The sequence below is a fragment of the Trichechus manatus genome, unplaced genomic scaffold (assembly GCF_000243295.1).
Source record: "Trichechus manatus latirostris isolate Lorelei unplaced genomic scaffold, TriManLat1.0 scaffold00079, whole genome shotgun sequence".
Lineage (NCBI taxonomy): Eukaryota > Metazoa > Chordata > Mammalia > Sirenia > Trichechidae > Trichechus > Trichechus manatus.
Window position 1 is genome coordinate 12,248,274 of NW_004444015.1, and position 13,240 is coordinate 12,261,513.

The window sequence follows — 13,240 nt, forward strand, 5'->3', positions numbered from 1 at the left end:
TCCAGTGTATCATAAATATTCAAACATAGATGGTCCTTTAGGTTGTTTCCAGTGTTCTACTATAACCAATCCATATTGCAGAGAACATTATTGTACATATAATGAGAGTATATCTACATGATTAATTCCTAGCAATAGAATTGCTGGGTCAAAGGGCATTTTTCATTTTTAGTTCAGTAGTGACTGCCAAATTGCCCTCCAGAAATCTTTACCCAGTTTATACTTCCACATATATGAGAATGGTTATTTACTATGCCCAGTGCCAACCCTGGGTACTAATTAATCTTTGAGCTTTGATAATCTGAAAGGAAAAATACATTGCATTTTAATGAGGGTATAACACATTTTCGTGAAGGAGATGGAGCACATTTCATGTTTATTGGTTACTTATATTTCGTTTTCTGTGAACTGTGTGGTCATGTCCTATTTTTTAGATGATTTGTTTTTTTATTGATTTGTATGAGCTTTTCCTAAGAAAATTGGTCCGTTGTCATTATGTTTACTGATATTTTCCTGAGTTTATTTATCTAGTTAAACTTACCAGTCTTTTTGGTTTCTGAGATTTGTGCCTTGCTTAGAAAGGCCTTTACATTTAATAATAAATGTAACACATTTTCCCAGTACTTTTAAGATTTTCTTTTTAACCTTTCCATCTTTGATTCTTTAGGAATTTATTTAGATATAAGGAGTTAGGAGTGAGGAGTCATTATTTTTCTCCCCCAAATGGCTATCCCAACCGTATTTATTGACTTTTGTCCACACTGGTTTGAAAAGCCATCCTCAATCATATGCTGTATTTCCATCTACATTTAGATATGTTTCTGGACTCTGCAATCTGTTGGAAACAATACCAGTCTTTTAATTATTTTAAGTTGTTGTATGTCTTCGTATTTGACATTGTTATTCGTTTTCAGGGATTCTTTCTGGTTGTACTTGCATGTTTAGTTTTCCAGACGGACTTCTGTATCATTTTATCGAATTCTAAAATCCTGCTGGTTATGTTTATAAAATTTTATTTTAAAAAATTGCAAACCTACAGAAAATCTGAAAGGATAGTATGAACACCAGTGTACTTTTAGATTCACTGATTCTTAACATTTTGCCATATTTGTTTTTTTAACTTATTTTTAGTGAAAATATACACAGCAAAACTGGCTCCCATTCCACAGTTTCTAGACATAATGATCAGTGACAATGGTTAAATTCTTCACATTGTGTCAACATTCTTGTTATTTCTGCTCTAGTTGTTTCATTTCCATTTACTTAATCTTCCTGCCCCCTAACCTCATTTATGCTTTAAAATAGCTGTTGACCCTTCAGGTTTATATAGATAAATTTTTTTTAAAGTGATGCAGTACTCAAGGGTGACAATCTTTACTCTTTGGGCTAACCTGTTACTTAGTTTAAAGGTGACTTCAGGAGATAGTTTCAATTCAAGGTTCGAAGAGCCACTCAGGGGCATAGTCTTGGGGACTCCTCCAGACTCAACAGACCCAGTAAGTCTGGATTCTTTAAGAATTTGAAATTCTCTTCCACATTTTTCCCTCTTTTTATCAGGATGTCTCTATTTTAATCTTGATCAGAATGTTCAATAGTGGTATCTGGGCTTGCAACCTTTGCTTTTGCTTTCTCCAAATGTACTTTTTTTCCCTCCTAAATCATTTGAGGTAAGTTGCAGGCTTCATCACGGCACTTTATGCCTCATGACATCCCCAAGTATGTCAGCATGCCTCTTCTGAGAGTAAGGATATTCTCCCATTTAACCAAGGTACCATTCTCATACCTAAGAAAATGATCAGCCATCCAATATTACTTCATATTTGAATTTCCTCATGTATCTTCAAAATGGCTATAGCTGTTTCCCCCTAAGGGTCACACGTTACATTGGTTGGTGTGTCTGTAGTTTCTTTTAAACACTCCTACCTTTTTTTACTTTGATTATATTTCTCAATAAACTTTACTTTTTAGAACTGTTTCAGATTTATGGAAAATTGAGAAGATGGTACGGAATTCCCAATACTCCACACTCAGTTTCCACCATTAACATTTTACATAGCATGACATGTTTGTTATAATCAATGAACCAATGTTAATACATTATTATTAACTAAAGTCCATACTTAGATTACCTTAGTTTTTAACCTAATGTCCTTTTTGTGTTTCAGGATCCCAACCAGTATACCACACTGTTTAGTTGTCATGTCTCCTTAGGCTCCCCTTGACTGTGACAGTCTCTCAGACTTGTTTTTGATGAGTTTGACAGTTTTGAGGAGTACTGGTCAGATATTTTGTAGAATGTCCCTCTACTGGGATTTGTCTGACGTTTTTTCAAATGACTAGACAGGCATTATGTGTTCTGGGGAGGAAGACCACAGAGGTGAAGTCCCTTTCTCATCACATGATATCAAGGGTGCATACTTACTAACATACCTTATCAGTATTGATGTTAATATTGATCACCTGGCTGAAGCAGTGTTTGTCAGCTTTTCTCCACTGTAAAGTTACTTTTTCCCCTTTCCATACTGTATCTTTTGGAAGTAACTATGTGCATCCCACACTTAGGAAGTAGGGAGGTATGCTCCCTCTCCTTGAGGGTGGAGTAGCTACATAAATTATTTGGAATTCCCTTGCATAGGAGGTTTGTTTCCCTCTTCCTTTAATAATTTATTCAATTATTTATAGAAGTATGGACTCACGGATGTTTGTTTCATACTTCGGGTTATAGTGTGTAAAAACGGTGTGGAGGAGGTGTCTGACCTCCTCCAACCCCGCAAGAGGGAGGGAGAACCAAGATCAACAGCCCATATCTGATTCCTATGAGGTAGAGGTCAGACACACCTCCTCTCTCCAACCATCTCTACCAATTCTGACACCAACCATCCCTCCCACAGCACTCTCTACTGGGTTCGATAATTCATTGCAATAGCCACATAGAACTCACAGATCATACTCGCAATTATGGGGTTTATTATAAGGGAAGTAACAGTTACAATTCAGGCTCAGGAACACTCAGGATACAGTTCTTTCATCAGGACAGCCTCTCCCAGGCTGTGCTCACAGGCACACCTCTCCCTGGCCCTCAGTCTCTGCCCAAAGGCACTTAGCTTTCTCTCTCTGTGGGCCGGGAAGCCCACTGTGCTGTCTCCTGCTGCTGGGTCTCTCCTTCCTTGGTGGTGGTGGACTCCTCTCCTCTGCTCTGGAATTGACTTTCTTTTAAGGCAAAAACTGACAAATCCCCTGGGATTATCCTCTCTCTCTCTCTCTCTCTCTCTCTCTCTCTCTCTCTCTCTCACACACACACACACACACACACACAAACCAAACCTGTTGCTGTCGAGTTGATTACTCTATCACACAGTCCTGCCCACTTACCTGGGTGGGAGTTACAAGACCATGGCTAGAAAGGCCACACAAAAGTAATCAATCACACCACATAGTGCAATACTATATGTATTTATTGCTGAAGTTGTTCCAGTTTTGGACATCAGTAGCTTTCAGCTGGCTCTCTTTGACATATCTCCATCATTATGGATTTTTTTTTTTGGGAGCACTTCCTTCCTGGCACTACAAAATGCTCCAGGCCCATGTTGTATATTTCCTTCCCCAGTCCTAGAATCAGCCATTTCTCCAAGGAGCCCTGGTTCCTTTTATTGGAGAATGAGATTAGAAACTGAGGTCTGGGTGTCAGGTGTGCTCACTGCTACCGGAGTGTTGTTGCTTCTAGGCCCCTTCAGCTGACAGAGCAATGAAATACATGTGTGTATACTAACCCGTGTATATACACATATCTATAAATATTTCTATCTATAACATCTGTATATTAAGGGAAACATGAGTTCATACTGATGTCTAACCCATTAGCACATGGATCATTCTAACCTCTTGTTTATCTGGAAACTCCAATTCCAACATTGAGAAACCTGGCTCCTACCATCTGCTATCCATTTACTTGAACTGTTTAATTCCAATATACACGTAAAGTGGTTTCAGAATTCTTAACCTGTACTGCTCTTGGGAAACAACTTTATCAGTTACAGCACAGTGATTATGTAGTTTCTTTTGCCTTTAGTTTTACAGATTACACTCATTTCCAAAGTTACTTAGGTCAGCATCTCCCTCCCCCGACCCCCTTCAGTTTGGTTGTTTCATAAACTTGTAATACAGTTAGGTTGTTTTGTCACATTCTCCATTCCATCCTGGGATTCCCTCAACCTTCCAAATGATTTAACAAATTTGTATATATTAAGGTTCATTTTTTTTGTGCTGTAAATTTCAATGGGTTTTGACAAATACATAATATGTGTTCACCATTACAGTGTCATACAGAATAATTTCACTGCCTAAAAAATGCCCTGTGCTTCACCTATTTATCTCTCCTCCCTCTCCCTTGAATCCCTGGAAACAACTGATCCTTTCACTGTCTCTATAGATTTGCCTTTTCCAAAATGTCATATTATTGGAATCATACTGTATGTAGCCTTTTCAAATTGGTTTCTTTCACTTGGTAATATGCATTTAAAGTTCCTCCATGTATTTTTGTGGCTTGGTAGTTCATTTTATCTCTGAATAATATTCCATTATATGGCTGTACCCCAGTTTGTTTATCCATTAACCTATTGAAGGACATCTTGGTTGCTTCCAGTTTTTGGCTATTTTTAATAAAGCTGCTATAAACATTTGCGTGAAGGTTTTGTGTGGACATGATTGTTCAAATCAGTTGAATAAATATCTAGGAGCACGATTGCTGGATCGTATGGTTTAGCTTTATAAGAAACTGCCAAACTATCTTCTAAAGTGGCTGTACTATTTTGCATTCCCACCATCAGTGAATGACCGTTCCCATTGCTCCACACCCTCACTAGCAATTGATATTGTCAGTTTTTTAATTTGAGCCATTATAACAGGTACGTAGTGGTATCTCATTGTTGTTTTAATTAGCAACTCCCTTATGACATATAGTGTTGAGCATCTTTTTAAATGCTTATCTGCTCTTCCGAATAGGGAGAAATGATGGTTTTTTGAGTTGGGATATAGCATAAAGGAGGTCAGCCCGTTCTCAAACCTGTCTTGAAGGGTAAGGGAGTTTTTCTGGACTTAGTTATTTGTGCCTGTAGGCAAGAGTAATGATGGACTTAGTAAATATTGAGTTGAAGGGAGATGATTCAAGATCCTAGAACATGATAATGAGTGATTTAAGATTCTTAACTCTGGTTTAGATACACATCACTCAATGAGTCTATGATCACAGTGTGGCAAAAGGATCATACATTTCAGCTGTATAGCATAAATTTCTTTTCTGGTGGTCTACCATTTTCTCGTGATTTACCAGTTTCCTCACATAGTGTTCTAGTCACAAGAATGTGTAGCTATCATGAATATCTGAAGACATTGGCTTCTCAACCTCGAGAGATTGATCCAGACCAGTCAAAAAGACTTCAAACTTATGGCAATCCACTTAAACAAGATAAGAAGGTAGGATACTTATTTCTATTTCTGCCTCAATTGTGACATTTTTGTTATAATTATTTTCTTCTTGGCAAGATGAATACACATCAGAGATTTTCCCTCCATTTGTTTGAAAAATAAAATATAACCCCCAGCTATTATGTGGGAGCCTCCTGATACAAGAGTGTATTGGTTCAACAGATATAATAGCTCCCATTTATTGAGTACCTATCAGGAGCTGGTGTTTTAAACTATCACATTTAATGCTCACAACTGTTTTGCAAGAGGAGTATTACTATCCTTCTTTTAGTAAGAAGAAATCAGGACTCACAGTGTTCAATGGCTTGACTAGAGTGACAGCTGATAAGAGATAGAGCCAGGATTTGAACCTATATCTTTCTTGCTCCAGAGTCTGTATTCTTTCCCACAAACCCACACTAACTCCTTTAATATTGAGATCACCGTCTACTTCATCTGCCTCCATTATGGAGATCACTAGTGCTCTATCTAGACAAGGACTACGTGTTCTTCTTGAAATATGAGGTACCAGGGGATGTTGCCTTATTTGCATTGTCCTATTGGAGATCTTAATGTGGGGAGTGGGTGTGTGTGACAGAGAGAGACGTATTGACTTTGCCATTGAAGCATGAAGACAAATGGGATTATATTTGTAGTCATGGAGGAGGTTATTGGTATTAAGGCCCAGAACATGCAATAATCTCTTCTGTAACAAAAATAGACTTCAAGGTTTTCCACTTTGCCCCAATCCTCACTTAATTGGAGTTTTTCTTAATCTTTCTATGCTTTTGTGACAATGGGGATAATAATCACTCCTAACTAATGGAGCTTTTGGGAGGGTTAAGCGAGTTAATATGTATAAAGCATTTAGGACAGTATCTGGTGGGTAGGAAATGCTCAATGCAAATGTCACACATTCTGAACTCCTCTTTTATGGGAATTACAAATGGTTCAGGAATAATGGCAAGTTATGTTCTTGGGTTATTCTTGGATGTTAACAGCCTCAAACTAACATATACCACGTGATCTCATCTTTTATCTACCACCAACACTGAAATGCCACCCCATCTCTTTTGCACCCAGCTCCAAGGTGGGCATATTTGACTCTCCATGGGATTGGGGGTGAGTAGATTTACATTTTCAAGTTACCCTGCCCTTCACCATCTACATGTAGCATTTTGTAAAGTGTTAATCAATATTTTACTCATGAGCTTAAAGAACAAAAGGAGAAAACAAGGATTTTTTTCCATTAACAAGGGTTGACACAGAATGGTTTGTACTTCTTCAAAGAGGTAACTGTATGTTTATCCCCTTTTGGTTGATGAGAGCCACTCAATGGGCTTCAGAGAATACTTTCTACCTTACCTTCCTCCTTATATCACTTAGATGAGATTAAAATTGAGTTGGATTTACTGAAACAAGTATGTGTTGGGTGATGGTAAATCCTTGGCCCATGAGTAAGACTTAAATTAATGCTGTAAATGCATGTCAGTATATGTTTATGAAAACTGCTTGTGATTTTGTAATGATTGTATTTCTGACTTTAATGGAATATGCTCGTTGATGTTTTTCAGCAAATGATGATTGATGAAGCAGATGAGATTGCAACAGGGGCTGAAAACAAAGTGAAACATGGAAACCCCAACTCTTGTACCTCATCTAAGAGAAGGCAGAGTATGACCATGTTATTAATGAATCAGTCATGTCATAGGAAGATGGTAGTTATGTCTTTGAGAGATGGAGAGATATAAGCATGTTTACAAGTGAAAGAGCAATGAGATGAACTATTAGGAGTTACTGCCAAGAGCTAGAAGGTTAAAGCCAGTTCCTGAGTAGGAGGGCATGAGCTCAATGAGAGAATAATCTGACACTCAATTTCTGACTGTCTTCACGTGTTGTCCATGTTCTAGCCCAGTGCAGTCTGATATCTGCCGTCTCAACTCCACTGAAACTGTTATCAAGGCCACCAGTGTAAGCTGAGATTGCCATGAATTCTTCAGCAGGACTTGACATGGTTGTTCACTCCCTCATCCGTGGAAACCTTCTTGGATTCCCATACATCAAACTCTCCTGGATTGCTTCCCTCTCACTGGCGACTCCCTTTCGTTTTCTTTTCTGGGTTTTCCTTTTTTTCCTCCCCCTACCTATAAGCGTTGCAGGCCCCAACTGGTTCCATGTGTTCAAACTGAACTCCTGAATGCCCGTCTTAAAAGCTACACTACTTTCAGCCTTCCTCATCTAAGTCAATGGCACCACTCAGAGGTGTGCTGGTAAAGCTGTAACAGTCCACTGTCCACAGGAATGTGGGCGCGGGAGAGTGGAGAAGCCCTGGTTCTTACAGTTTGCAGATTTCCATAGTGTAAATATACCCACCAGGGCTGATTTCAAGCCACCATTGTGAGGACACTGACCACAGAATCAGGAAGAGTTGCTCACTATCCACTATCGTGATCTATTGCCTGATGGCTCCCATGCACCCCGGCACGATTATTTTCCAAGGTTCAGGTAAAAAGCATCAAAGTCACCAAGATTTTCTTTTATTATTTTCTCACTTATAATCCATTTGTATGCCCAGAAAACTTGATGTCCAATATAATCTCTGCATCTGACCATTCTCTCTATTCCTCTTATCCACACTGCTATCATCTACACCAATTATCACAATAGCTCTTTAGCCGATTTGCCTACTACTTCCCATGCTTGATCCCAGCTAACTCATTTTCTGCTCTGTGGTCAGGCTGATCTTGTGGGCATGTAAATCGGATCATGCCACATCCCACTTGAAAACCCTTCATCAACTTTCCTATGCACTCAGAACAGAATCTGAACTCTACAAGGCTCTACATGACCTGCTCCTGCCATCCTCTCCTAACGTGTCATCTACCACAGGCTGGGGCACTTCCTCAACATCTGCAACTGGCCGGCTCTCTCTCCTCCTTCAGGGATCTGCTCAAAGGACACCACCTCAGACAGGCCCTGCCTATCCATGCTGTCCACTGAGGCCCCTCCCCTACTCTCCATCACGTCCATGCTCACCGCTCTCCTTACACGAATTCACGCTGTCGGCTTTCTGTTTGCTCGTGCACCTTACTGTCTGATTCCCCACAGGAATGTCAGAGCCCCGAGGGTGGGCATTGTTTCTGTCTGTCTCTCTTGTTCTCTGCTGATCTCTGGCACGGTGCCTGGCACAAAGGAGGTTGACTAAATGAAGACGAAGTGCCAGACGTGGAGTAAAAAGAAACCTACCTCTGAGACAGAAGTGAAGGATGACGAGAATGATGTATAGACAGGGCTGTTTGGTGATGGAGGAGAGACGGAGCGTTCAAACCTAATGGCCACTTCTGTTTTCTCAGAAAGTTTGAGGTAGAGGTGAGGGCTTGTGGGGACCCACGTTGTCTGGCTTTCAGCTCAGTAAAGCATGGCAGTTTATATGCAAATTTCAGAAGTCATGGCATCACTTGAGACTTGTCAAGGGCTACAAAATGGTGCTCAATTGTGAGTACCAGGGATCTGTGAATGTTTGCATATTAGTCGTACCGTCTTACTTGATTTTCGTATGTATTCATAGTGTCAAGAAAGGAAGAAGGTGGTTTTCTTGTATTATTTTTCCTGAGCTCAATTTGAGGGGTCTGAGATTTCCATCTGTCACATCCTCTCGCTTCTTGAAATAAATAATTTTCTCAAAACTGAGGAGCACAGAGGTGTACCTATGGGGTGATGAAATGCACCTCCCTCGCAGCTCAACCTCTTAATTTGGCTTCCAGATGCTACTGTCGTTCATGATTGCCATGAGGAGGGGATGGAAAATGGTCAAACAGCACCTGATGGCTTCTTGTCAAAATCTGTCCCTCCAAAGCTCGTGAATATGGCAGGAGATGATATTCCACCCAACAGATTGGATTCTCCGTCTGATGACTTCGCTTGTTTCAGGAAAGATGGACTGATTCACAAACCTGGTAGTAATGCACTTGGAGGAGGAAATGTAAACTGCAGTCTCTCAATAGACGGCCCCAAAGTCACAACAATGTCTACTTTGGGAACTGTGGCAAATACATTGCAAATAACTCCTGCTATGGCACAGGGAATCAATGCCGATATAAAACATCAATTAATGAAGGAAGTTCGAAAGTTTGGACGAAGTAAGTAGTGAAAGAACATCTATTAATAAAAACAATGTTTATGACTTAGGCTAAGTTCAAGCTACCTCTTAAGACAAATTTTTGGGCAGAATTCAATTTTCATATAAATTAAAGTGGTTCCTCTTAAATTTAACAAAAGAACCCAATACACCCTTTTTTTCCTACTTGAAGTATTAGTTTATATTGCTGCTCTAACAAATTTACCACAAGCTTCATGTCTTTAAAACAACACAAATGTATTATCTTACAGTTCTGGAAGTCAGGATTCTGAATTCATTGTCACTGGACTGGTGGTGCAATGGTTAAGAGCTCGGTTGTAACCGAAAGGTCAGCGGTTCGAATCCACCAGCCGCTCCTTGGAAACCCTTAGAGGGAAGTTCTACTCTGTCTTATAGGGTCGCTTGAGTCAGAATCTACTCAACAGCAACGAGTTCGGTATGGTTTGGGACTAAAATCAAAGTTTTGACAGACCAGTGTTCCTTCTGAAAGCTCTATGAGAGAATCCATTTCCTTGCCTTTTCAGCTTCTAGAGACTCCTTGGCCCATGGCACCTTCCTCCATCTTCAAGCCAGCAATGTAGCACCTTCTCTCCTCGCTGACTTCTGCTGCCATCCCTACATCTTCTCTCTCTGACCCTAACTTTACTGTCTCCCTCTTATAAGGATGCTTGTGATTACAGTGGGCCCACATGGATAATTCTGGATAATCTCCCCATCTCAAAATCCTGAACTTAATTACATCCACCAAGTCCCTTTTGCTCTATAAGGTAACATACTCGTATGTTTCAGGGATTATGGACAGCGTTGGAGAGCCCTTATTCAGCCTAATACACTTGGTTAGTGTTCACAAGCGTTCCCTTAGTAGATATGTGATGATATCTTGATTTAAGTGTTTAAACTTCAAACTTTTGTGTAGCTTCCACTCATGAAGAATGAGTACTGAGGATTCCCAAAGACTGAGTTCTATTTACTCTTCATATTTTTAGAAATAATGAAGGTTTTCTTTTTAATATCTTCAGAGTATGAGAGAATTTTCATTTTGCTTGAAGAAGTGCAAGGACCTCTGGAAGTCAAGAAACAATTTGTTGAATTTACCATCAAGGAAGCAGCAAGGTGGGTGTCAACAGAAACTCTCTCTTTCTTTTTAAGCAGCAGAACATTTTACAGGATGTGGGGAGAAACAGGTTCTGCCTTGCGTTTTCAAACCCTAGCCCTCATTCATATTTCATGCTGTCTCCACTGGCATTTTGATTGACTTGATCTGAATCTAACTCATTCCTCCAAGCCCATAGTTCCTTCTAGGTTCACCATAGTCTGGGGGGCTTGGGCCCTTAATTAACACTCTTCGTATTTGCTAAACCATATCTTTCCACGGGACTCCCTGGGTGGTGCAAACAATTAACGTGATCAGCTGCTAACCAAAAGGTTGGAGGTTTGAGTCCACCCAGAGATGCCTCAGAAGGCCTGGCAATCTAGTTCTAAACAATCAGCCATTGAAAACCCTATGGAACACAGTTCTACTCTGACACACATGGGGTTGCCATGAGTTGCAATCAGCTCTGTGGCAACGGGTTTATCTTTGTGTGAAGATGTGTCTTATATTCCCACGTAGATTGTGCCCCTCACAGTACCTTTCTGTGTCCCCCTCAGTGCCTTGTACATCATGGGTGCTTTAAGTATCTATCTGTTAATGAAATGTCTCTTAATTTTCAGGTTTAAAAGACGAGTCTTAATTCAGTACCTTGAAAATGTACTAGAAAAAATAAATTCCCACCACCTTCTCAACAAAGTTAATCACATCAACCACAGATCCTCATGTTATCGCAAAGATCAGTGAGAAACAAGGACGAGTCTTCCATGCTCTAGAATGGAACCAGATATTGCTGAAACTTCCTAGAGTGTGGCAGTCAAGGGAATTGTCTTCCAGAGGCCAAAAAAAGCAGTGGAGCTTTTCAATGTTATGATTCTCTGTCAGTAAAAGCTGAGATTTTGCCCTAAGAATTTTCTTTGAAAGTATAATTTGTTGGTTTTTTGTTTGTTTTCCATTTGAGGAGGGTGATGTTGTTAATTCAGTAAACATTGCTGCCCCTACCAAAGTGATAAGGGTTCCTTCATTTGAACTGTGCCCTTCTGGGCATTTTCAGAGTGACTAGGGGCCACTTGTAAGTGGAACACTCCTTGGTGCTCTTACAATGTCCTTTAGAAGGAATAGGTTCACAGAATCCAACTGGTAATCTTGTGTATGCCAAACAAAGTTTTCAGCAATTCCTCGTTGTGCCTTTTAAACCATGAAAGATTCAGGATGGTTTGAATCAAAGTGTAAAGAAGCTGCTATTTTGGATTTTATTGAACAGTAAAGGCATCCCTATAACTTATTTCTCTGTGGGAGGGGCAGGAGGGAGTCACAAAGCAATCTACCTCCAACTCCTTTCTATTTTGATGAGAGACATTATAAAGTGCACCTGAGGCTGCCCGAACCCCTGCCATCTGTTCTTTTTTGCATGTAACGAGGACAGAAAGTCTTAAGGTGGACTTGCACATTCTGTGCTTTGGAAGCACTAAAAGAAAAACAAAATAATGTGTATTTTTCCTTTAATGTTTATACAAAGGTTTATATAGAGCAGTATTGTTTTGTTTTTATTAATTTGCAGAAATTTAAGTGTACAAAAGTATTTTGACTTTGCATATATAAAATAAATTACTTTATTGATTTTCACAAATTTATTAATGCCTGAGAAATTTCCAATAATGTCTTTATCATGATTTGTTATTCCTTCCAGAAAAAATTGCACAATTTTCTTTAAAGAAATTAAGATATGAACATGAGGATTTAAACTTCAAAACATCACTCACATAACAAAGTGGTGTCAGTAAAAGTGATGGAGTAGGGAACTCTGGAAACCAATCCCTCCCCTGAAACACTGAAAAACACTGTCAGAATCAACTTTCTCAGAACTCTGGAAGATAGTCAAAGGTTTACAGCAACAAAACGAACACGGAATCAGGAGAAAAGCCACTAAAACATTTTAGGAGAGCTTTGTGGCATTTTAACTCCACCCCCCCCCCAAGCTTGGCAGCGGTCTTGAAGATGACAGCCTTCATTCTGAGTGTGGGTTCTTAGTTCAAGAGGAAGCAGAGATGACCTTGTTCCCAAGGAATTGTGTTTGTCTGTTTTGACCTATTTAGGATTCCTTGAAGGACTGACACAAGGGTCTTGCCTTTGTTTCACCTAACTCAGAGCTCTCAGAGCAGAGAAGCAGCTATGTGTAGGATGTTCTTCAAAAATATTGAAAGATAAATGAACATACTGCTGCCACCTGGGGCAAACAATTGACATGCCAAAAGACTGGAAGGAAAAACTGTAAAGTAAGATACTTTAGGGATTAAACACTTTGAAAAGGTCCCACATATACTGGGGTATCTAGAAAGCCATGCACTTGCCCAGGTCAGAACTCATAGTCATAAAACACTACAGAGGCTTTCACCTCTGGCTGATCTTTAGGCTCAGCACAAGCAGGAAGGGAATGCTAGGGCAGAGTTATAAACAGCCTGGCTAGTCATTGGCGTGGTCCAACCTAGAGCCAATCTAAAAATACCTGGAGAGTATATTCTCTCTCTCTTGCTCTCGGCTCCAAGCAT

General features: G+C 39.8%; 1 protein-coding gene across 1 annotated transcript; it reads left to right on the forward strand.

Annotated features, from left to right (window-relative positions):
• Positions 1-5,358: 5,358 nt before the first annotated feature.
• Positions 5,359-12,360, forward strand: LOC101340992 (integrator complex subunit 6-like). The gene is made up of 5 exons (XM_012556821.2): positions 5,359-5,472; positions 7,038-7,137; positions 9,228-9,602; positions 10,621-10,714; positions 11,315-12,360. Exons 1-5 carry the CDS (start codon positions 5,359-5,361, stop codon positions 11,436-11,438), a joined length of 807 nt encoding a protein of 268 aa, XP_012412275.1. The 3' UTR covers positions 11,439-12,360.
• Positions 12,361-13,240: the final 880 nt, after the last annotated feature.

Excerpts from the sequence above, each read along its gene's own strand:
- LOC101340992 (XM_012556821.2), top strand. The coding sequence starts at position 5,359 with ATGTGTAGCTATCATGAATATCTGAAGACATTGGCTTCTCAACCTCGA. Across the intron at positions 5,473-7,037 it reads CACTTAAACAAGATAAGAAG|CAAATGATGATTGATGAAGC; the intron begins GTAGGATACTTA and ends GATGTTTTTCAG. Across the intron at positions 9,603-10,620 it reads AGTTCGAAAGTTTGGACGAA|AGTATGAGAGAATTTTCATT; the intron begins GTAAGTAGTGAA and ends TAATATCTTCAG.